Source organism: Nicotiana attenuata, unplaced genomic scaffold (genome assembly GCF_001879085.1).
Source record: "Nicotiana attenuata strain UT unplaced genomic scaffold, NIATTr2, whole genome shotgun sequence".
NCBI lineage: Eukaryota > Viridiplantae > Streptophyta > Magnoliopsida > Solanales > Solanaceae > Nicotiana > Nicotiana attenuata.
The window spans coordinates 48,318-74,896 of record NW_017670437.1 but is presented as its reverse complement, the minus strand read 5'-3'; the positions used below and the strand labels follow the sequence as shown (position 1 = coordinate 74,896).

Here is a 26,579-nt window from a genome sequence, read left to right as displayed (position 1 = left end):
ATATTGTTTAATTTATTGCACAGTATACTATTACAGTACATGATGTAATGTAACAATATAGTTAAATTTGGTTAAAAAAATTCAAAATATCCAATGGGTCATTTTTCAACTTTCTAAGAGAGTTTTCGATATTATTTACCCTGTAAGTATATGATACATAGCATGTGGGGATCATACTATACTGCAATAATATAATTCAACTGCTACTAATATATTATTTTTTATATGCTATATGCTAAAGTACGTTATTTTTTAATAATTAATATATAAAATATATAAATAAATAAAAATAACAAAATTAAAGGAGCCAAAAATGTGTGCATAATTAGATTATGAAATAAAGGAAATAAAAAAATAAATTTAAATAATAATAAATAAAATTAAAAACAAAAAAATTGAAAGCAAAAAGAGATAAGAAAACAGTTATAATGTATAAGTTGTTCTAATAATTGAATTTAAATAAGAAAAAAAGAAAAAAAAGTTTAAATATATATTATACCAGCTATACTAAGAAAAAGGTGAACAAACATATACTATCAGTTATCTTTTCCTAATGTATAAGTCAATAAGAAATAAAAAAAGAGCAAAAAAATAAATGAAATTAGATTATGAAGAGACAAAGAAAATAAAAGAAAAAAGGAGTTAAATGAAATTAGAAAAAGAACAAAAAATAAATAAAATAAATAAAAGGAAAAAAAACTAAGAAAATAAAGAAGAAGTCAAAATTTAGTGTGAAATTAAATTATGGTAAAAACAATAACAATGGAGATTTGAGCGAAAAATAAACTACCAAAAAGGAGAAAATTGAAAAAACAACGAAAAAAAAAGAGAAGGAGAAAAGAAAGAAAAGAAGTAGAGAAATAAAAAAGAAAAAGAGAAAAAAGAGAAAATTAACCACAAAAGCTGCCATGTGTAGGAAAGATAATTAGTTTTATGGGTACGTAGGGAATGATAAATAATTTTTGTGTCGTTCACCTTAACTCTATTAATTCCCTCTCTTCCCTAGAGAACCTGTAATCGGGTCAGACCTTTAATCATGAAAATTTTTCATAAAGCACTATTTTTTAGTGGTAATTAGCTATCTATAGATACCACTTGCTATATTACAGATTATAGTTACGTTTTCTGTTGTTATAAGATGTATTAGATGTATTTAAGCTACTGTATTCATGAATACAGTAGCAAAAATAGGCGTGAATCAGGGAAGTCCAGCTAATCAATTGTTGTATTCGAGTGTATTCGACTGTATTCATGGCGTGAAACATGCGATTACAGCTGGACAAATTATTGTATTCGACTGTATTCACGGCGTGAAAGAGGGGATTACATTGTTTTTAAACGGAAAGTGAATCAATTAACATAATAGACTCCTAATATAACTCAACAAACTCAATTATAACAAACAAATTTTGTATTTCCAGTTATAAAAAAGATTCTCAACCGAAAAATACATAAAATACAGCGGGATACATTAAAATATAATGGAAAAAAAGACAGTGAATACAATGAAATACATGGAATACAGCGAGATACATTGAATTACAATGAAAGAAAAAGACAATGAATACAATAAAATACATGAAAATACAGCGTGATACGTTGAAAATACATTGAAATATATTAACAGAAAATCAAGTAGCTCAGCCCCAAACCCCGTCGTCTTTGTTCAAAACAAACCCTAATTTCCGGCGAATCAGTCGTCGAGCAAAAACCCTGAATCTCACTGTTCTCACGCATCAAAATTACAAATTCAACATCAAAATTACAGGAAGAAGAAATTGCTAAGTTTTTCGCCGACGATTTTCCAACGACCCATCGGATCGTAAAACACATCCTTTCGTTCCATCTGGAATCTTCTTCATTGCATTGCCTTTTTGATTTTACCACACTACTGAATCTCCTCTGCCCTTCTACTTCTGCTCTTTCATCACCCTTCCCCTCCCTCTTTCATTCCAAGCAAAGCCTTAGTTTTTCGATCTGTGTATTTTTATCCGTCTCCCGTGGTATCGTTTGACATGGGAGGTTTTGAAGGAAATATTTGCTTTAATAAGCAAACCTGTTGTTTTTAGGGAACGGGAAAGAGAATGACATGTATCAAAGTAGAGAGAGAAAGAAAATAGTGTAACTGAATAGCGTATTTAGTGGCTTAGGGGTAGGAGGTAACCAAAATTAGATTTTGCAATAAACATTAAAAGGTATCTATAGAATATAATTTTTTTAAACGGTATTTATTTAAAATAAATAAAGTATTAACCTTTGCTATAGGAGGTAAAAATTCCTTTGATCATTCAGACCTATTGTTTCTGCAGCCCAATTGAACTTGGAATTTTGTAGCCCACTTGATATTGGGCTTTTGCAGTCCATCCCCAAGTTTGACGAATTAATCTAATAATTGCAAACTCAATCACTTAAACTAAAAATATACGACAGGTGTATAACATAAATATAATTTATGTATGATATATAATATTTATATGTAATCAATGCATAATCTATCTATAGCAGCTAGAAATAGTAAATAATGAATCTGTCCGGCTATTTGTGTAAAAGATCGTCAAAGTTTTTGGGATCTTTATACAATGATAAGTCGGATTCAATGTTTATTTTTCTAGCCAAAGTACATAGATTATACACTAATTGAACACACACATGTATTTGTCAATCAAAATGTGATCCGTAGGAAATGTTTTATCTTGTAAAATTTGTTTCCTGTTTCTAATATTTGGTTGCAAGATAGAAGTAGTGAAATATGCAAGTCAGAACATATTTCACAGCTGAAGATACATAGTTAAGGAACTCACATATACTACTTGTTAAGAGTCAGTTTTGACTTGTCCTTTGATTTGCTATAGTTAGCTCCAGTCTGGCCATAGATTTTGGCTCTTTTTTTTCTTTTCAAAATCATTTTAAAAACATTGTTTGTTCATGGAATATGATCATTCCCAAAAACTGATTTAGGACAATTTTGGGTGAACTTTTCTTTCATTCACAAAATGATACGACCCAAGATAACCAACATGCGCTTTGGATGTCTATTGATGGCTACTTTCGCAATTGGAGGCTATATGTGTAATTTGCTATTAATTGAAGACTACATATAATTGGAGGCTATACTTGTAATAAGTGACTACACTTAGTTCCTTAGAATTAGCTTAGGGTATTTGTGTCATTGATAATCAAATACCCAACCTAGTATAAATAGCCCTTAAGACTTTCATTTTAGGGAGAATAATTTTGATGAATGATGAATAATCTTTTGAGAGGTGTAATGGTAGTTTGCCATTATCGATGACAACTTTATTTAAGGTGTGTTCTTCAAGTGCAATCACACTTCCACTTGAAGGTATTCCTATAGTTTAGGTTCACTTTATTATGTAGTTGTTGGGTGATTGATCTTTATTAATTATTTTTGAATTACTAATTTGTTGGGTCTATTCTCAAATTCTATCCTTTATCTTTAATTTATTGTCTTCCTCATTAGAGTCCTATCACAAAACTTCAAGTTTTCTTTCAAATAAAATGTATGTCCAAACACAACTTCAATTTCCAAAAATTATTTTCAACACAACTTCAAAAATTCTTTTTTCAAGTTTCAACCAAATATATATCCAAACGCTAGCTTAGTCTCACGTTGCATTGGACTGAAATGACTAAAAATTAGTCGAAAAACATAGTTAGCATATATAGAATAAGTCATCAATTGTTGGCATTTAAGGGTATGACGTAGTGATCAATGAATTAGATATAGAATCATGAGATTTTAAATTTAAATTTTAATGGAGGCAAAAATACAAGTGATTTCTTTCTGTCTACCCAGGCCTTGATCTGGTACCTATGCTGGTGAGCAAACATTTCGTGGAAGTAATCGAGGTGCTGACGAGAGATAACGTGTATACTTAGAGGCGGATTCAGGATTTAAACTTTATGAGTTCAACTTTAAGGTTCTAGCATTGAACCCATTATATTTTTAAATTTATGGGTTCGTATCTACTATTTTTGTAATTTTAACGAACTTTTACTTATAAATTTTTACTCCTCGTCGAAAATTATGGGTTCAGTTGAACCCGTCATTAACACTCTACATTCGCCCTGTGTATACTATTAGATTAGTCGAGATACATGTAGGCTGATCCTAAGACCACAATTATAAAAAAGAATAAGTTATCAACAATATTTGAACGAAGTTTCATAAGAAAAAAAAGAATAGGAGAAAATGTAGAGAGAAATAGAGAGTCCGAAACTTAAATAGTGCCTTTTTGGGCACAAAATACATTTTTACTGTTAAAAAAAAAAGTTACATAACTACATAATTCGCAGTATAATACTGCGAATCACTTCAACGGAAAGTTAGCCGTTAAAGTGATTCGCATTATTATACTGCGAATTATTAAAAAAATAATTTTTTTAACACTTCGCAGTATAATACTGCGAACAACCCTCCGTCATTGGATATCGTGCGTCCCTGTACTTGAGTTTGAGTATTATTTATTATATACAATGGGACACTCAAAACTACTTCATGAAAAGTGGACTACAGTATTTATTATTATTTGGAGAAGCGATTAATTTTTCCTTATCATAGTTTTGAAACGTTTTAAGAGTTTTCAATTACAAATATATATATATATATATATATATATATATATATATATATATATATATATATATATATATATATATACTAGTCTCTATGAACGTGCCTCGCACGTTATTGCCCATCAATCATCACAAACAAACACTTAGGTAATTTTTGTAAATCATATTATTTTTTTTAGAAATCAGTAATTTTTTTTCTTGGTAATAGAAAACAATAAATTATTTGTTAGGAAGAGCATTCATTTTTGCTGAAAAATTTATCTGAAAAAATGTAATTCTTGTAATCCTTTTTATATTTTATCTAATTTGAAAAGCTCTTGTTTGGTCATAGTTTTTGCTCGTTATTCAATGACCATCTAATAAAATCATATTTAAAATTGAATAAGATCTTCAAAATATTTGCTATTTTAAAAGTTTAATTTTGTTCAACATACGATTATTTTTAAGGAAATAATTTATTTTGCGAAGGGTATAAAATTTGATTAATATGTTGAAAATATTCTTGTTGATCAACATTCCAATTTAAAGTTTGTAGAACCATGTATATATTAACATAATCATGTCATTTATTAATTACAGATAAATTTTCAGATAAAATTAATTGATAATCTTAAAAGTGCTATTAATATGTGAAGTTCACTGATAATGCAAAGAAGAAACCTTTGCACTATCAATATATATTACTTAAATATTAATTCATATTCTAATAAAAATACTAACGAATATGTGAAGTTCACATATAATGCAAAAAGAAACCCTATCCACTACTAATATATATGACTTAAATCCTATTGAAAATATCTTAGGTGAAGAAAGACATTAATAATAGCTTGTTTGACCAATTTTCTAAAATCAGATTAATTTGAAAAGAATTTTTTTAGAGTGTATTTTAAAAAAGTACTTTTGGTGAGAAATAATTTGTGTTTGGCTAATTAATTTGAAAAAAAAACTTTTGAGCAACAATTGGTGTTTGACCAAGCTTTTAAAAGTGCTTCTAAGTGTATTTTTCACATAAGAGCTTTTTTAAAAAAAATATTTTTAGAAAGAAACTACTTCTTTTGCTTCTCAAAAACTATTTCTGTTTCGACACAAAAGCATTTTTTTTCTTCTAAAAGCTTGGCCAAAGACCTTAACTTTAGAAGAATAAAATACTTTTAGCAAAATAGGCATTTTTGATCAAAAAGAAACTTACACCAAACATGCTATAAGTTCCATGACTTTGCCTTTTTAGACCTTTGTTATGCGATTTATCTTTTTGGACTAATACACTTATAATTGGGGCATGCTTGCTTTAAGGAAATCATGTTTTCTTAAATTACTTTGAACTAATAAGTATTTCAATATTTATTTTTCTTTTTTGTATTAGTACTTGACGTTAGCTCAATAAAAGAAAAAGACTCTAAAAACTAAGTAGTAATTAAAGTCTTTTTTCCCAGCAAATTAAAGTTACGTGCTTTTTTTTAATCCTTATGGGAACCTATTTGAGTGGTTAAAAAATAGTACTAAAAAAGTTTCCACGAATACAAAATCTTAATTGAATTAGAAGTGCTAATTATAAATATGACAATTTTATCCAATATGTTTAGAAAAATAATTTAATATTATAAGGTTATTTTTGTAAATCGACATTGTATTCATGCTTATATATATATATATTTCTTTCTATGAAATTATTATTATTATAATTTTTTAATTGGTACTTATATTTTTGAAAGTTTGTGCTTCCAATGGGATGGGGTGTCATGGGCCAATGTTAAAAGGAGGGTGGAATTGATGGACTTAAAAGACAAAACTATATCCAACCCCAAGAATTTTCTCATGAGGGTTGTTCGCAGTACTATACTGCGAAGTGTTAAAAAAATTAGTTTTTTAATAATTCGCAGTATAATACTGCGAATCACTTTAACGGCTAACTTTTCGTTAAAATTATGTAGTTATGTAACCTTTTTTTTAACAGTAAAAATGTATTTTGTGCCCAAAAAGACACTATTTAAGTTTCGGACTCGAGAAATAGAGAGGATGAGGGGGGGAGGGTTGTAGGCGACTTAAATGTGTGTAAGGTGTAACAAATGGAATACAAGGACAGGAAAAAGGAAAGGTCACATCAATGACACAAGACAAGTCTAGAAAATATCCCTCTTAACATTATTTTCTGAAAATCCCTTTCTCTTTCTTTTCCCTACTAAACCCTAAAACCAACATCTCCAACCAAAAGAACAAGAAGCTACGAATCCCAAATAAGNCCCCCCCCCCCCCCCCCCCCCCCCTCCCCCACATACCCCCAATAATAATAATAATCACAAAGTCATAACTCTCTCCTTTTACATTTTTTGCTTTCTCTCCGTCTCCTTAGCCTCTTCTTTTGGGCGACTTCTGTGTTTTTTTTCCCTTTGCTCACTTCATTCAACAAACAAAAAAGCCAAAAATTTCAAGAAAATTCTTCTCCTTTTCTTGCGCTTCTTCACCTTATATTATCACCGTCTTTATATGCTTTTCTTGATATGGAAGCTTAAAGATTGCCCAATTTTAATACTACTATTTTCTACTTACTAGTACTATATATTTTCATTTCAAAGAAAACCCTTATATTCTGCATGATTTATCTATCATTATTCTTGTTCATATACTCCTTTGTTCTTACTACCTATTAGGGTTTTATAAAAATTATGTCATTCCAATTTCGTCACCAGTCAAGAGTCTCGTTTTAAATGATATGTTTGCTTGTGCTATCTAGCATTTTTTTGACGTGTTATGAAAAATATTGTTGGAATTTCATACCCTTGATTTCTAGCTAGTTTTTTTTTTGTTGCTTTGTGTCTCTTTCGAAAAAAAACTAGAGCATCATCTCACTTCATAGCATGTCTGCTTGTGCCTTCTAGCATTTTTTGACGTGTTACGAAAAATATTTTTGGGATTTCATACCCTCGAATTCTAGCTAGTTTTTTTTGGTTGCTTTGTTTCTATTTAAAAAAAAAAAAAAACTAGAGCCTCATCTTACTTCATAGTTCCTAGTTGCTACTTTTCTGTCCCTTTCTTCACATACAGATAAGAGAAGAGAAGATTTTCTTGAAGATCATCAGTCAGAAAGAAAGCAAACTGTTTTTAGCAAAAGGAAAAAAGGGTAATCATTTCATCTATATATATACTAGTAGTAGTAGTAGTGGGTATATTTTTCTAGTTTTCTGGTTTTGAAAAAGAAAGCTTTTGTTACACAAGATCCAAGCTTGACTTTTACCCATCTTTTCACTATAATCGAGCCAGATATATAAACACTACGTGCTGAAAAGAAAAGAATGGTTTGACCAAATAGTGGCACGCAAACTTTCAAAAATAATAGACTTAGGAGGTAGTATTACTATTTTAATTTCATATTTTTTTTCTTAATTTTCTCTCTCACACAAGCATGGGAAGAGCTAGGGGTAGAGAAGTTCAATGTTAAAATATTTATTTCTTTATATTTCGAATCTTGCCAGAGTCTACCAAAAACGGCTTCTTTATCTGCACAAAGTAGGGCTCGCTAGATCCTACTTGTATAATTACCTGAATTTATTGTTATTGTTGTATATTTTGAATCTTCTTAATGAAAATCTTGACTTTGTCAATGCGCACAAAAATATACAAGAGGAGGTGAATGAATGAATTTCAAGCAAGATCTGAATAGGAGACTAAAATTATGACATTGTAATGAGTGAAATAATATATTATTACTCCATACTTTAACAAATACAAAGCTCTTACTTTCACACTTAATTACACAGGATCCAATCCCAAAATAAATCCCCCCAAGAAATATTTCTTAATACCATGTTATGCTAGACTAGGTAGTACTCTTCATAATATTATTTCCTTCCATTTTTAAGCCGTTCATATTATACGTACGTACGTACAATATTTTTTATTTATTTTTCTAGCTTTTACTACTTTGTATGTATAGGTTGGTTTTTGGTCAGGAGTGAAAATTTGCTTCTCCTTCTGTTTTGCTATACTTTTAATTTCTTCTTCATTTCCTTCATCTTTTTTTCTGGAATAATAGTATTACCAAAGATTTTGTTGGTCTTCAATTGCAGCAAACAAAGCACAAGTCTTGTTTCTGTTTCCTTTGGTTAAACACAGCAAAAACAGGTACTACTACTTATATTACTGTTTCTTCTGCTTACTTCTACAATTTCCATTATTCTCCCCTTTGGCCTTGTAACATACAAACTATTATATTTTTTCTGTCCCAATTTTTATGATATTTTTCACTTCTCGTGAGTCAATTTGACTAGTATTTAAAGTTAAATTGGATTGTATCAATTCAGTATTTTAAAATTAAAATTTTAATTTTTCAACAATTATATAAAAGAAAAATCATATAAGTTCAGTTCTTCCCATGTCAGTATGATTAAAAAATACATTTTAAACGTTTGGTCAAAGTTCACATTAAATTTTGAGGAAAGAAAAATGTCACATAATTTGGGATAGCGGAAGTAAAAGGGTTATTTTGGATCTGAATTCCGGTTGAAATTTTGAGAGGTAGTATTATTCAAGAATATATATATATAAAATACTGTTTTGGTCTTTTAAGTTTCTAAGACCCACATGGCCAAAATAAGAAATTTCAAGAACCTCTTTTAGATATTCATATTTCACAGCACAACTTTTTTTCCAGATCTTCGTAAAATTTTCCTAGAAAATATATACTCACTATAGCATATCCCAGTTGTGAACTGTTAACCACTTAACCCTATTTATATATATGTGCACTCTCATAGTCATACTTCATTAATTTCAATACTATTTGGTTGTACCATATTTCAGGTCTAACTAAAGCAAGACAAATTCAGAAGAAGTAAAACAAGTTTTTACTATCAATGTCTTCCTCTTCTTCTTCATTATCGTCAAATTCGCCATGTGCAGCGTGTAAATTTCTACGTCGAAAATGCCAACCAGAGTGCGTTTTCGCGCCATACTTTCCCCCTGATCAACCACAGAAATTCGCGAATGTGCACAAAGTGTTTGGGGCAAGTAACGTGACCAAATTGTTGAATGAATTACAGCCTCACCAACGTGAAGATGCTGTAAATTCATTAGCTTATGAAGCTGATATGAGACTTAGGGATCCTGTTTATGGCTGTGTTGGTGTTATTTCACTTCTTCAACATCAACTTCGACAACTTCAAATGGATCTTAGCTGTGCTAAATCTGAGCTTTCCAAATACCAAAACTTAGGAGGTAAATTATTTAAAAACACACTTTTTAATTCAGTATTTAATTATATTATTTCTCTACACACTCCTTGTTTCTTTCTCGGGGAAGTTACACATTTGGCCGTTGCGCCCAGAGGCGGATCCATGTGTACGAGTTAGGGGTTACCGGACCCCGTAAACTTCGGCCGAAATCTTGTATATATATACGTATATATCTTGAAAATTATTAATTTAAAGCAGTTGGCACCCTGAACAATAAAAGCATTTAAGGGGCACTAATTGAGCAGAATAAAGTGCCATGTCGCGTAAAAATTTTGGGTCCGCCTCTAAACTTCGGCCCTAATACTTCCATCCTATAGCAAATGACTTTTTTGGATGGACGACTATTTAAGTATATTTCTTTTTTCTTTTTATGGATTATATATGTGGATTTTTTTTAATTTTTTTGTGTTGCAAAGAGATATGAACCTAGGATTTCCTATATGTTTTGATACCTTATTGAATTGTATGACCAACTATTTAAAAGTCCGATGTTGTTAGATATGCTACTTTTTTAATGCTAGTAATTAATTATATTACTCCGTTCGTTTCAATTTTTGTTATTATTTGACTGAGCACATAATTTAATAAAAAAGAGAAGACTTGAACTTGTGGTGTAAATGACGAACATATATTTTGTGTGGCTAGCTATAAATCATTGCAAAAGGTACATTGGTTCTAAATACGGAACGGGGTCATTCTTTTTTGCATGGACTAAAAAGGAAATAAGTTATATAAATTGAAATGGAGGGTGTATGATTTAAGTTATAATAATTTCCTCATACACCAAACATGTGATAGTAAGGTAGTTACTTTTTGCTAGGTTGCCAATTAATATTTTTCAAGAGATTCATGTGTGTAAATATTTTGTACACCATCAATATATAAAACTTGAACTTGTCATATTATGTCTCGACAGGTATTGCAGGTACTACTACTCATGGACTCTTGGCAGCTGCGGCTGCTGCAGCTGCCACTACCGCCCACCACCACCAGCAATTCAACTTCATGGCTGGAGGCGGAAGGGATCACCACCACCTCTACCACCACCATCAGTTCTTCCCCAGAGATCAGTCGCAGCAACAACAACAACAGCACCAGCACATGATTCGCGCATTTGAAGGCCATGGGAATAACAACTTTGATGCAAGTAGCCTTCTACTAGGTCAACTAAGCCAGTTCCAGCAGCCACGCGCCGCTGGCGGAGATGGCCGACGGACGCCGGTGGATCCATCTTAGTTAGGTTACATAAGAGACTTTGAGTTTTTAACTATGAACTACAAAAACAGATACTATATTAAGTTTGAAGATTATGATAGGTAATACTGGCTTGCCCATGCACCAGAATACTTATCTATAAGTATTTTTGAGAGACCAAATATTGTATGAATTTTCTCTACTGTTGTTGATTTTGTGAGTGTTATTAATCTAATATTTTATTTATTAATCTAATAGTTTATGCCACTATACTTCTAAAATTCTGTCTAAAATAAGTTTTATTGAGCGTCATGATTCTAAGAAGGGAAGCTAGGATTTTGAGTTCATGAATTCTGTATACATATTTACCTCGTTGATGTTTTTTTTCCAGAGATCTTGAGGGGATAAGAATAACTACGGAAAATAATATCTTGAGATATAGAATATTTTTTTAAAAAACTTTTTAGAACATCTTAAATCCGAGATAATTTGTTTTTAGTATGACGAACCAGAAGCGGATCCAGAGTTTAAATTTTAATGAGTTCAAACTTTTAAAATTTTTAGCATTAAACTCATTGTACAGTTAAAAATACGAGTTTAAATCTAATACTTGTTAAAGTTTTAGTAATTTTTTACGTATAAATTCATACTTTTGAACCGTAACCGAAAGGCTACCTCCGCCGCTGTGATACCCTCATTTTCTTGAGGATGTCAATAGCCTTATATGTTTGGTCAAGTATGATTTCGCACTTTCTTCTCTAAATGTTTTTTTGTCTCTGGTCTAAATGTTTGTTCATTATAGACTAGATGTAGGATATTTGGACAAGAATATTCATGCATATTTTCTCCGAAAAATATGAAACCTGTATTATGTCTTATATTGCACCATATCAGAAGGACAAAATAAGGAGTATTGGTAACCGTAGGACAGCTAAGATCTAAGCCTCTAAGTCAAAGGTAGGGTAGTATTTTAGGTCAATGCACAGAAAATAGTTACTCCTACTTGGTACTTACCCCTATTGAATGTTTTTATTAAGCTATATTAATTTATCATAATTAATTTACTATTAAGATAAAAGAATATTAAAGTAAGAATATCTATTAATTAATTATAATTTACCCTGATAATCATATTCGTGGAAAAATGTATTAGGTATTTATTGAGCCAATTATATAAATACCCAGTACGTACAAATAAATATTTAGCATATATATATATATTACAGGTTCATTGCCTTATTTAGTTGGATTGGTCACACGTGAGACTCATGTATAGAACAGAAGTGACACCACGAAAATTAAAGAAAAAGATGTGTCACAACCCTATATGTTAGGGATCACACAGATTTCGTATGAATTTTTTTTTATGGCATCTGCTTTTAGCACTAAATTGCATCAATTTATCCTGATTAAGTTATATATCGAGGGCAAAGATTTATATTAATTATTATTATAGTTAAGTGATAAAAGTGTTTGAAAAAAAGTATTCGCTCCTTTAGTAATTTGGATTTTCTCTTAGTTTTTAAATTTAAAAATTTAAACTAAAACTAGTATGTATCCAGAAATTAGTGCGTCTAATTCTTGATTCTAGTATACCATAATAATTCCTATACAACAATATAGTATTATTTACCGCATAATTATTTTTGTTTTTATTTTTTTCTATTACATTCATGTATTATAATTTTACCTAATGATTACCGCATTGAAAACATTTTGGTACGTATTTTTGATCGTTGATTTTTCATGGCTTCTCCATTACTATATTTTTCTTAATAATGTTGTGATTATGTTTTTTCTGAGCCGAGGGTCTGTCGGAAATAGTTTTTCTATCTTCAAGATAGAGATAAGGTCTGTATATATACTATCATCTTCACATTCTATTTGTGAAATTACACTGAGTTTATTGTTGTTGTTGATATAATGAGTTGAAGGGGAGCCTTGGCGTAACTGGTAAAGTTGCTGCCATGTGACCAGGAGGTCACGGGCAGTGGCAAAGCCACATGTTCATAAGGGTGGTCAACTGACCACCCTTCGTCGAAAAATTATATGTGCACATAGGTAAAATATTACGTTTTAGAGATATATAACATATATTGAACACCCTTTATCAGAATTTTTTTTTCACTTCTTTTAAATTTGAACACCCTTGAAGAAATTTTTAGCTTCGCCCACTGTTCACGGGTTCAAGTCGTGAAAACAGCCTATTGAACAAATACAGGGTAAGACTATATAAAATAGACCCTTGTGATCCGACTCTTTCCCGAACAATGTGCATAACGAGAGCTTAGTGCACCGGGCTATTTTTACGGGGCAAAAAAGAAATACTCTACTCCTGTGTAATAAAGAGAGAGGGTAGGGACAATGATGATTTGCTTAGTTATTGCAAAGTAATGATGACCTTTTGTCCTTTTGAAATGTAAATATTTGCAGTGGCAATTGCAGTAGGATAATACGTCTCTCTGACACTTAAAAACAGCTGCATGCGTTTGTCGTCATTGCCATGCTTGCCTTCACCATTTACTGTTTATATTATTGCTGTACACTATCAACAACTCCAAAACAAAATACTACTTCCTCTATTTTAATACTATTTGATCAGAACTCCAAATTTATTGAAATTCTAATAATTTTACGTATTTATATTTTATGTGAAAATATCAGGTTTAATTAAGAAGTTTAAAATTGAATTTTAAATCCAAAAATGTGTCATTCTTATAAATAAGTTTAAAACTAGAGTATTACTCGGGTGAACAAGTAAAGTATACTAGGGTGCTTGAGAAAATCATATTGACGGAACTCGACAATATAACCCCATAATTTTCGGAGAAGGGGTGCTTTCCTATCTTTTGATTAGGAAAGCGGCACAGACCAGTAAATAGCGATTTTTTGTTAAAAAATATAGGACTCTGCTGAGTGGTAACACGATATATTGAATCTAAAACAAAATGAAATCGAAATAGTGGTCAACTGCGTGCGTAGCTGGTGAACAATAAAGTAGGAGAAGAACTATGAGGTTTCACGTTCAATTGTAGAGGAGATAAGAACAATAGGCGTGTTTATTCTATTTACCAAAACTTTAATGGATAAAATTATTCGGCATATGTACCGGTAGAATATAGCATATATCCCGTAAAATAGTCGAGTTGCGCACATGTTTGGTCGATTATATCCATTGACATTGCTTTTGGGTTGACTAGGGTAAGAGGTCAGGATAGGGAGGGTGCATGGCAGTTGGGGGTAGGGTTGTACCATGCACTTTCTTAGGCGTAAAATGTGTGGCCTAAGTGTCATGCATGCATGTTATCCGGGAGGAAAAAAGAGTGCTTTTCAAAACCTTCTGAAATTCATAAATCTCTTTTGGTTTTTAACTCCTTTTAAATGAAGTATAAATTACTCCTAAGTTTTTGGTTTAAGGACTGTGTGAATCTTGAAAATCAAAAGGTTGACTGACTGATTAAATCATACTATCCATGTGTTAGTCAATTTCTAAACTTTTCTCATTTGATTGAAATTGGTGTCAATAATTGTTCTCCCTATATGCTATAAATCCATACGAACTTGTTCCTACAAGCTAAGACGAAGAACATAGGAGTATTGTTTGTATTTTGTATACACAAATATACATATATGAATACAAACATATATGGACGGACATATATGAAAACAAAGTAGATGGAAAAGTGAAGAAGTAAAGAAGAAGTGAAAGGGACGGTTTTAAAAGTAGGGGTATATCCCGACACTAGCGCTTCTTACGAAGCCTAATGTAAGGGATTGGTAAAATGCATTTATTTCGGGTTGTCCCTCTGACTCTCATCCTGCTGCCTTTTCTTTTTTCACCCCATGTCCGGTATCGGGATTAAAGTTCCATTATATTTGAATTCGCGTTGCGTAGGGCCCGATTTTGAGGGAAGCGCTCCCCAATAAGGATTTTTCTATATCCAAGGCTCTAATCTCAGACCTCTAGTTAAGGAAAGAGCAGTCCCATCCACTGCACCATATCCTTTGGTGGTCGATCTGCTACCTTCTTCTTCATCACCATCCTTTCATCACTAAAAAATAATTAGGAAAGTGACACTGTATTGCCGCTCGTAAAATGAGTACGGATACGTTTTTAACCCCTTCTATTACTCAAAACACACACACACTCGCATTTGACATTTTAACGCAAATGATCTAATCTAATTCAAACTAAAACAATTTAATATGATGAGGATTGATCAATACCATATAATAAAATAAATATTTGTTTCTTAACAAATCTGACATATTCTAAAAGCCTTTCGCACATTTAGATCTGAATAGCCGAAACGTAAACAATATAATATGAGTGCAACATTAGGTAAATCAAAAATAGAGATGAGTCTTTCTCTAATATCATATAAAAAAGTGTACCTTAACGTTAAATTAATCCTAAAAGCTAGCTCGTAACAAGATGGATTGTCCAAGACCATATTGAAGTATACAATCAACTAATCTAATTAAGATATATACTCCTAATTACCTGTAGTCAAGTTATATAAAATTATAAATTTACTTTAGTATATTTTTGAATTTAATACAAATATCAAATTACAAATATTTTCTTTTATTTTGTCAGCCGTTACTATTTACTATACTTATTTTTTCCCACCCACCTACCCCATAACCCTACTTCTGCATTTGCATTAATTGGACAATGCCAACACAAACAACTCTTATGTACCCTCTCACTAGGGTCTCTTCTCAATTGTTATAATCAGAATTGACTAATCCTTATTCTCTTCTCTCTCTCTTTCTGCACACAAAAACAATGAAGAAATCTTTCAGAAAAAGAGGGCTATGTATCTATACTTCTCTCTTTATATTGACTATTCCATTCCCCTCTTAGCTTTTTGAAGTTTGGGTACATAATATATATGCACGCTTTCCTAAAACATATATTCAGATATGTGGAAAAAAATCACTCACTTACTCTCGCAAAAGGTGCTTTCTTTCTCTATTTCTGTGTGTGTGTGTGTGTGTTTCTGTATGTATGGGAGAAAAAAGGGTTAAGAAAACAACGTATCATTCAGTATTTCAGAAGGAACATCTCTTACACATTATTTACTTCCCCTGATCCCTCTCTCTCTTCCTTAAATTATCACTTACTCTACATGCCTTTTGCCCCCTTATTTGTTTTCTCTTTCTTAGCGGTATCACTATTTCTAGTAAGAGGTCTGTAACAGTCAAAAAATATTTTGTGGAGCCATGAGAGTTCGAACTCATGACCTCTCACAACAAACATGAAGTTGTCAACCATTAGATTACTAAGCTCTTTTGTTGCAAGTGGTGTCACTTTTAATGATTTTATCTTGTATTTCTTTACTTATTATTTTTATATATATATAAATAGTAAAAAATTTCGACGAAGCGGTGTCCCGTGACACCGCTTGGGTCCATGTAAATCCGCCCCTGAATACGGGTGTGCATCGATCGGTTCGGTTCGATTGTGAATATTATCCTTTTGATATATCGATTGCCAGTTTATAAATATCCTAACCCAATAACCAAACCGATAAGATGTCGGTTATCCGTTAATCGGTAATCGATCGTTATTGGTTCGGTTATCGGTTTACCCGATAAGATAACTTAATCTAGACTCTAGAAGGAAAAAATAATGAAGGATAATGTGTACTGTATAAATAATATATAAACTTTCTCGACTGTTGTAACCCTTTCAAAGAATATGATAAATCTTACAACATTGTTTCTCTATATGTTGAATGACAAATTTGGGAGGATTACAACAGTAAATAGAGAATTGGGATAACTGAAAAATTTATATACCTAAGGGTAAAATCATATTTTTATAAAGTTTATTAGGTTATCGGTTAAACTGTAAATAAAAATGGCAAACCGAGACCCGAACCGATAACCCAATAGTAAAATAACACTAAACCGTTACCGAACAGTTAACCCAATAACCCGATACGATAACCAATAAGATTTTTTGGTTCGAGCTATCGATTTTACCCGATATATGCCCAGCCCTACCCTAAGATCAAAAACTTACTACTCCTTTTTTCTTCTTTTTATAATCATAATGTTCTGTCAGCTTGCATGCATCTTGATTAATTTTATCTTCTGCATACACATATAGTGGAGTATAATTTTGTCTATCAAAGCTTGAATAGATAATTCTACGAGTACCTACCATCTCCAATCCTACCTACACAAATCCGAGCTAATTAATGCGTTCACTAAGGTTTGGACAAATGAGAAAAAGAACATGCAGTATTTTTGCTTCCGCTAGAATTTTTTTTATTTGAAGGGGAGTGTTGGAGCAACAGTAAAGTTATTTCAATGTGACTTACACGTCACAGGTTCGAGCCGTGGAATTAGCCATTGATGCTTGTATCAGAATAGACTGCCTTCATTACACCCCCTGGGAGTGTAGCTCTTCTTCGGACCATACGTGAATGCGGGATGCTTCGTACACGTGGTTGCTTTAGAATTTTCTTAATTAGTTTTCTTATTATACATATGGGAGGGAGGGAATATGGGAGAGGAATTACAAGGTAAGGAATCCGACTCTCGCCAATAAGATAAAAGCTCTCAATGTAACCTGTGATACAACGGTCACCTGAAAATAAAAAATTATATCCCAATCAGGGGCGGAGCTAGCATAGCACTTGCGAGTTCGGCCGAACCCAGTAACTTTATTCCAAAACATGTATTTGTCTTAAAAAATTTATAGAATATATATAAATTGTTAATTTAGAACCCAGTAACATAAACGAACTAGAATCCTGAACCCACAAATTTTAAATTCTGGCTCTGCCTCTGAATTCCCAATTCCTATGAGACCCCAAATACACTGTATGTAATTATTTGTAATTAAGTAAAAGTACTTGAAATTAAAGCAAGCAACTAGAGTTAAATTATATTTTTAGTATAAAATTATTTACACAGTTAGTTGTATATGAGTTTTATTCTTTTTGTTCATATTAGCTAAAATGTGTACCGTCCATTACTAATTACGTATATATAAGTACAACATTGTTTGCTGACTATTCATATACTAGATGAAGATTGCCCGTGCTATTGCACGGCCCAACATATTAAGTATTCTACCTTTTTTTTATTCTAAGTGTTCTGATGCCAATGGAATAGCTCTATCTATAAAATAAGAAACTGGACTATCATAATCAGTAGGCTTTTCGATACATCATACTAAATGGTAGGATGGTACAATATCTGCAAAAGAGGACATAAATGAATCTACAATGCTACTGCTATCCAGTCAACCATCATAGTGATTACAAACAGGTATTTTTGATGCAATACCCATAAAATATAGAAAATGTGTATCTTCAAGAAAAGCAACTCATCTTAGAGTATCAGCTACAGTGCCCATCAGTAGTCGCTCTTATTATACATGTATACCATAAACAGAAGCAAGCAACAGACAACATAGAAGAGGTTTTATAGAAATAAACACCATAACGTATTGTCAAATATACAATTGTTTGTAGCAATTTGAAATTTTAAAATATAATATTGAGTACTCAATTTCAATACCTTTGATTAGGAGTGGCAACTTTACTCCTTTGAGTTTACGAAGTCATGATATTAATAGCATACATGTTTTGATCCTAAAAGTTTGGTTCCACGAGGTACCTAAAGGCATATTAAAGAATGTCAAATATTGCATTATAGTGTTTGTGTTGATCTCTGCTCTATAACCCATCATTGATAGGCAACCTTTTGTTTTTGAAACAAAGCCAATATTTTGCATTATAGTGTATTTCATTTCAATTGCAGCATACGTAATATAATATTCAGCTGGATGATTAAAAATTAAACTAAAAAATGTATCATTCAATGATGAAAAGTGATAAGTATGTGTAAGAAAGAATTTAAGAACTTCCGGAGTAATCCATCTAAACATCTCACATGCATTGATACAAAGTTCAATAGGTAACATAGTTGACTGAAACTCTTATATGTTTGCAATTGAAACAGAAGTACACCAAAAGCAAAGTAAAGGAAGATGCAGGGATAAGAGTTTGGGATCTTTATCAGCTTGCTACGGAATAGGATGTGCACCTTTTTCAACATGGGTGACAGTATTCATCTGCATAAGAAAGATATTAGAAAAAGAATTATGGTATAAGTCAATCTCTTTAGGCATACAAATAGTACACAAATTACCGCAGTAATGATTTAGTTAGGGCTCACTTGGTCGAAAAAGAAAATGTTGCTACTGTACAACTGATGTCTATTTAAGATAGAACACATACCAGTTTCTATGATTTTCACTGGAAAACTGATTGAATTTTGTGTCTCAAATCTCAGTAAGAAAATATGCCTTCCTACAGTTTTCCTCCACACTCAGCCTCTTTCTCAAAAGAGCTTCTTTCATTTTTATTGATTCCATTCCCTACAACCTTGGTTGGTTCAGTCTCTGCTTGCAAGAAAAGTATACAACAATTTCACTTACGCAATAGATCTACTATTATAAGGTCATGCATTCAACCAACTGTACTAACCAAATTTGGTGATAGTCCTGGTGAACTATCATGGCAAAACTTATTTCTTTAAGATAATTAAGAGTGACTATGGACATTTGACTCAAAAGAATCTTTAGAACTGATTGGTAATGTTATTGGGGTATTTAAAAAATACACGTATTAAGCGAGTGGAGAAAAATATAAATGTGCTAAATGGACACACAAATGATAATGGTTTGTTACTTCCAAGAATGATAAGCAAACTACTATACAGAAGTTTTAAAGTAGAGATATGGCACAGTTGTAGCAAGTGTTTACCATGGAATAGGTTATGTAACATTTGAACAGACAACAAAATAAAATTGAGATAAGTTTATTAGGTGCTCACTTTAATACAGAAGCAAACATGGAGATAAACAAATAACCACATGGTCAAGAACGTGACAGTTAATAGATACAAATCAAGCAGCCACTTTGCTATTATCGTAAGAGCACACCATGCCCTCCTATGTGCACAACTATTAAAACTTGACATGTTTTGATTAATGTTAAGAATAAATCTTTTTCAGCTTGTTAATTCCAGTAAATCCCCAATCTACCTTCAATTAAATGATGTTCTTTTAGAAGAAACTTTCTTTCAGAGCTTTACAAATTATTTTAAAAATTACTTCTATCATGTAATTTTGTTCTAAAGTTCCATACGCTAAGCGGATGGTAGAGCGCTTTCAATATCAACTATATAAGAACTCAAATATTAATTAAATAACCAAATAAAGCATGTTAGAAAATGTTGGTATGAAATATCGGAAGAGAGCCAAAATCTACTTGCTTGGTCCTGGCTCTCAGTATTTCTTCGCAGACACTCACTTACTCCTAGTCTCGTACAACTATATAGGCAGTGTAAACTATGTAATTTTGTAGTTCACAAAAAAAAAATTATATTATATTTTACTGCAACTAATCTTCTTTAATATCAGTTAAACCTTTTCAATTTACTACATTCGGTAGTTTTTTCCTAATCCTATTAAAATTTAAAATTTGATAGAAGTCAAAAGTAGAAGATAGAGTCTCCATGAGAGCTGGTGAATCTACGTCTGTCACGCACTAAAATGAAAACTTGAGATCCAACATGAGTTATGGGAGTTTGAAAAAACCTACACACTACGATCAACTATCTATATAACACAAATCGAGTGCTTTGAAGCAACTCTTGTGATAACTTTTTCTCTACAAAACGTGTTTGTTGAATTTTAATTATAGAACATCACGTCTATATTATACTTTCTCTAGTTAGATCATTGATAGCTCCTCTTCCAAACATCACTGTCAGATTAGTAACCAAATTTTATGAAGCTAAAACTACGGCAGCTAAAAGATAAGAAGCGAACACAAAAAGTTCCAAATAATGAAAACATAACTCATCTTTTTCATGTAAATTTTGAGGAAAATGAAATAAGTAGGATGCAGATCAAACAGTAGTTGAAATCCAAGTCAGTCACATGCTCATTCATTCTAAAATCCTCAAGTTATTACTCTTGGTTAAAATGACAAAATCTTAAAATACAAATAATGATGGAGAATTGTCAAATAATCAGCGAAAATGCCAGTTGCTTTTCAAGCTGTTTTCTAAATTTCAAAAAATTAAGACAAATTAGGATGACATTTCGAACCACAAAGCAACAATATACAAGACCCCTGAAACAAAACAATTACAGAGCACATAGAAAGGGAATAAAATATAGCAGTAAAACTAACCTTTCGACTATGATCTTAATGGAGCAATTACGGAAGTGTGAAGAAACTCAGCAAAACCCCCAATTTTCTATTAAAGTATCATTTTTTATTTCAGAAATCGATGTGCCGTTAATGAACACAAAAATTTTAAAGTCATAAGAATGGCAGATTAAACGATGAAGAAAGAGAAGCGATGGCAATTCTAAACAAACGAAAGGCAGAGAAGCAGCGCAAAGTTTTCCTAAAGCCAAGCGGTGGCCGTCATTCCCATCACAAGGTGGAGCCAAAATTACCTATTTAGTCTTTCTCTGAACATACAAATCAGCATATGCGGGGGCACAACAGATATTTTATCCAGCATAAAACTGAGAAAGACCAAATTGCCCCGGCAAGCAGGGATGTCGACGGTCCCCTGCTTGCTTTAGGGCTCTTCTATATAGTAAGAATAATACTATACACTACGTGTTGTCCTTTGGAACTTTTTGCTTTGACTTTTTCAACTCTTTGGTCAACACCATTAACCCCTTTAACTGTTTGACATCCATATATTCTTCAACTTCTATTCCTTTTCTCTTATTCCCTTTTCAGGGATTACTGTGCTTCAGTTGACACTTTACAGTAATGTGTCTTTTTATTTTTATTTACCTGTAAAACGGTACAGTGAAATTTATACGTCGTTTATAGATAAGTGAATTAATTTGATCCTAAAATAGTAGATGAATTAGACAAAGATGTAAGACTCACTACTAACTCTTGGTTGTTATGCTTTCATTACTATTACGGTTGCTACTGGAGTTACTAATGAGTTGTCTTTTCTTTTCTTGTTTTCTTTTTCTCTGAGCCGAGGGTCTATCGGAAACAGCCTCTCTGCCCTATCGGGTAGGGGTAAGGTCTGCGTACACATTATCCTCCCCAGACCCCACCTGGTGGGATTTTACTGGGTAGTTGTTGTTGTTGTTGTAAGACTCACTACTAAAAAATCTGCTTTAGCGACGGACAAATTCTGTAGCTAAACAGAAAAATCCGTCGCTAATCTCATTTTGCGATGGATTAACGACAGATTATCAAGAAATTCTGCTAGCTACAGACGATTTAGCGACAAATTAGCGACGACATTCGTAGCTAAAACCAGTTTTTATTGTAGTGACTTAGCCTTGAAATTGAACTGAAATAGCAAATATCTTAATCCCGGGCGTAGAGCTGCCACAGATAGTATGAACAGTATAAATGAGCAGAAGAGTAAAATATTATTGAGCTTTTGGTAGAATATAGTGTATGCTTGTTCGAGAATTCTTCTCCCTCCAATGATAGTAGAGCTCACTATTTATAGGTACACCTAGAGAACAAGGTCCTAGGATCGAGCCCCTCTTAAATGACAATTATGAGGGCCATTGAAGAATGTGAAACGGTAGACAGAGAATGTCATATTCTCTATAACAGATCATGCATTTAGTGCTGTAGAACATTCTTCATCAAAAGCTACCGGGTGGTTGACATTTATTTGGCCTTTGTGAATATCATTCTTTCTGATGGCAAGTGAGATCATTGCTTTCGGGTTCGACTGTCTTCTGTCTTTAGCTCCACGTGTCGCTTTCTCGTGCGATCATCAAATATGAACATATTTTACCCCATACAGATAGCCCCCCTGCTTTCTGGTGGCATAACTTTGTGTTACTGAAAAGTTGGTAGAGATACCTTTCTTGGTGGAAAATTCTCTGATCCCCTCCGGGAAGTTTTTGACGGTTGATTAGACGCATGTCTCTCCGGATTTAATGCCCTGAACACGTGTCATCCTATGATTCAGCACCACTTTTGCCAGTTATCAAGGTAATTATGGCCATGATTTCAGCCGTCTATTCCTTTGCTTATACAAATCAAACTTCTTCATTTACACTTCTTAATTCATCAAACTTTCTCAAAATCTTTCTACTCAACTTCATATTTTGTCTTTAACCTTCTTCTTGAGAGAAAACTTTCCTCCCCTTCTGATAAAAAATGGCTTCTTTTTCTAAAAACCCGAGTTCATCAAAGAACAAAGGTAAAGCTGATGAGGCCACTCCTCCTACGATGAGCACCATTATCCCAAGAAGTCTTATCACAACCAAGGGCTTCGAAGAGAAGTTCCATGCTTCAAATCCTCGCACTTGTGCTGTTGGCAGATATCCTTCTTCCATCCGACCTTCTAGCATTCCTGCTGTGAAAGAAGACTGTCATTGCCAAGATTTAGACATTATCGCTCCTGACCTGGCGGAGCGGGTAACTTTACCCAAGAAGAGTTTTACGCATCCTTTCACTTTGGGGCCATTTTCTTTGAGTGTAGAGATTGACTCTATCATTATGGAGTTCTGCATCTGCTACCAAGTATACCTGGCACAAGTAAGTCCTTTTGTATGGAGGACAATCGCTTGTCTTCGGCGTCTATGCCTGAAGAGGGGAGAGCAGCTAACCCTAGCTCGATTGATGAGCCTTTATTCCCCCAAGATCTTCCACGGGGGAATGATAAATCTCAGCAAGTGTGGCCACCATGCTCTGCTATCTAGCATGGATAATGACAACGACCGTGGGTGGATGGAATGGTTCGTTGCAGCCGCCACCAGTGACATCATTTCGGCAACGGTTTCATCCTTTCTAGAACTATGGAATCGTACTCGTAAGTTTAACATTTGTCTTTTCTTCCATCAAAGATCGTCTCATATCGTTATAGACCCTTCCTCTCTTGCTTGTTTTAGCGACTCAATGGGTTCCACCTAGGGTTGAAGGTTTGGACTAGTGGGTGTTGATACCCAATTTTGACCTCATATTTTTACAAATGTCATATATGTTTTTAAAATATTATTCCTGCATTCTCACCAATTTACAAGAGTCATACAAGTATTTTCTATAATTTTTCCATAGTTTTTAAAGCTTTAAAATTGATTTTCTTGCATTTGAATGACTTGAATATGTATTAATTACCCCATTAAATTATTTTATAATGACCTAATCATTCAAATTTATTATTTGTATCCACATATATGTTTCATAATATTTTTACTTTATTTTATATAATTATGTTTGTATTTTTAGATTATTTACACAATTTTACAATAATAGCCTATATGCTATGCATAATTACAATTATTACATTATTCATGCTAAAATAGTATTTTATATATTTATAAATGTTAAGTTATTTTTTTTCAATCATTTTATTACATAAGTAATATTTTATTATCTATTAATTATTTTTATAAATTATATTTTAAAATAATTTTCGTGTATTTAATTATTAGCCCAATATAGGGCTAATTTTTGGACCAAAACCTTGGCCCAATACCCTTTAACCCAGCATCAACAACCTATTACCCTATACTTATCTACTGACCCGCCCACAATAACCTTTCCACTTTCCTTATATCCCCTTAACCTAAACCCTAGATACATTCCCACCTAAACAGCCGCCTCTGAAGCCTCTCCATTCCATTCATCTCTGAGAAACCCTAGCTTTCATATCCTTAAATCCTCTCCAAATCCGGCTCCGATATGGAATCCTTTCGTGATTCTCTTGCCTTATTCTGCTACTACTCATGTGTTCATGCTGTTACTTAGTATTTACCTAACTTTGGTAAATGCTACCTTCAAGACATGCCTGATTTGGCTATATTTTTTGTAAAGATCTGGCCGATGTTTCATCTATATATACTCTACAATGAACGATTCTTGCATTTCTAACCAGATTCATGCCCATTGGACTCAACTAGGGTTTGAAATTTTGATTTCCCCTTTACCGGTTATATTATTGATTGCATGTGATATTTCTTTCCTTATTCGTGTTTGATTGATTGTTTTTCATGCTTACTTGTTCAATTTCTACTACTATATAACCCCTCCCCAATTTCCCCTTTGGACATAGCTAATTACTGCTATTACTCTCACTGTTCTCCTCTTTCACTCACTCACTTACCCTGTGACACTCGAATATTTTCTAAAACTGTTGCTTTCTTGGCCGACTGAAAGCCAAGGCCATAATACTATTAAACGACCTCCTCCGGTGCAAGCACTGCTCAGAGCCCTTCTCGAGGCACTTGTGAACTCTGAAGCACTGGGGATTCGAGGTTTTACTGTCTTCCTTCAATTGCTGCTGCTAAATCACTACTGATATTCTAAGTTTCTCACTCTTTTGCTCATTTATTTTTGCAACTGGTTAGTGTTCTTTACCTTTACAATTCAAATTACTTCCCTCCTACATGATGTCACTTATGTGAATTGTGTGTGTGCCACCATTGTTTGACTCAGCTTCCCTGATGTTTATGAAATTTCTAATGTTATTACATGTTCTACTGACTGTCAATCTCGATGAGGTCTCTTTTACAATTTTGTGTATTCTGATATTACCTAAGTCCAAAGCTTTTAGATGGATAGCTTATTCCTTTCTAGGCGCAATAAAGTTCTGGCCCTCTTAAATGTTACTTGAATTTCTGTTATCCTTCTATTGTGCTACCTTTGTTTTCAATCCGCTAGCCTTAATGTCTCTCTGTAGTTTTAATGCCCTAATTCTTTTTAGGTTCTACTCTTGGAATCATGAGTAGTTAACTGAGGTAATTACTGCTCTTTGTATGATTGCCTGGTCCGAATGTTAAAGTTGATCAATGCCTGGTGTGAGGTATCTTCATACTCTATTTTGGATTCTTGTGTTAAAACTTACTAGTAATTCATGTTCAAAATCTGCTCTAATGTATTACTTCCTAGTGAGTCATTCATGTACAACTTGTTAACTTTCTTATGTTTGATCCATGCTCATGTAATTTCTATATGCCAGTGCTGCCTGAATTTCTAAACAAGCATGACATATTTTTCTTGCTATTTAATGTGTGCCTTTTAACTTGTTTAACTCTGTGTTATTCAAGTATTGCCTAAGATTTCAATATATAGCCTCTTCTTCTATATGTGATTAACTGGTGTGAGTCCGATGCCAATATTCTGTTAGTCTAGAAGTGACATGTTTTACCTACTATGAGTTCTGGTAATATTTCTGAACTTTTGACTAATGCTCAGCATGTTAAGTTCAATGAAGTGCTTGCTTGTCAACCATTGTAAACTAGGCCCACTAGCCCATTTGTTATGCTACCATCATTAGGCTCTCATGCTAAGAAATCCCATGAGAAGGCTGTTATTTCACTTGTTCCAGTCTTTGGTTATACTAGACCCTCATGTTAAAACTCATAGCTAAAGTCTTTTAAGCTAATTGTGAATAATGCTTTATTTTGCAACTCTATTTGGAGTGGTTTTCTAGCTTATCAATCATGTCCCCTAGACCTTCAAAATGCAGACATGAATTTGTCTTATGTGTGTGGTTTTCTAGCTTATCAAT

At 32.7% G+C, this 26,579-nt stretch overlaps 1 protein-coding gene and 1 long non-coding RNA gene across 2 annotated transcripts; one reads left to right on the top strand and one right to left on the bottom strand.

Annotated features, from left to right (window-relative positions):
- Nucleotides 1-6,972: 6,972 nt before the first annotated feature.
- LOC109239389 (LOB domain-containing protein 6) lies at nucleotides 6,973-11,235 on the top strand. The gene is made up of 4 exons (XM_019405942.1): nucleotides 6,973-7,717; nucleotides 8,664-8,718; nucleotides 9,397-9,810; nucleotides 10,744-11,235. Exons 3-4 carry the CDS (start codon nucleotides 9,450-9,452, stop codon nucleotides 11,061-11,063), a joined length of 681 nt encoding a protein of 226 aa, XP_019261487.1. The 5' UTR covers nucleotides 6,973-7,717; nucleotides 8,664-8,718; nucleotides 9,397-9,449; the 3' UTR covers nucleotides 11,064-11,235.
- A 7,632-nt stretch (nucleotides 11,236-18,867) lies between these two features.
- On the bottom strand, nucleotides 18,868-21,516 carry LOC109239390. The gene is made up of 3 exons (XR_002069892.1): nucleotides 21,251-21,516; nucleotides 19,286-19,449; nucleotides 18,868-19,119 (listed from the first exon to the last, which is right to left on the bottom strand). It is a non-coding gene; the product is annotated as an uncharacterized LOC109239390 (long non-coding RNA).
- Between the last annotated feature and the right edge of the window lie 5,063 nt (nucleotides 21,517-26,579).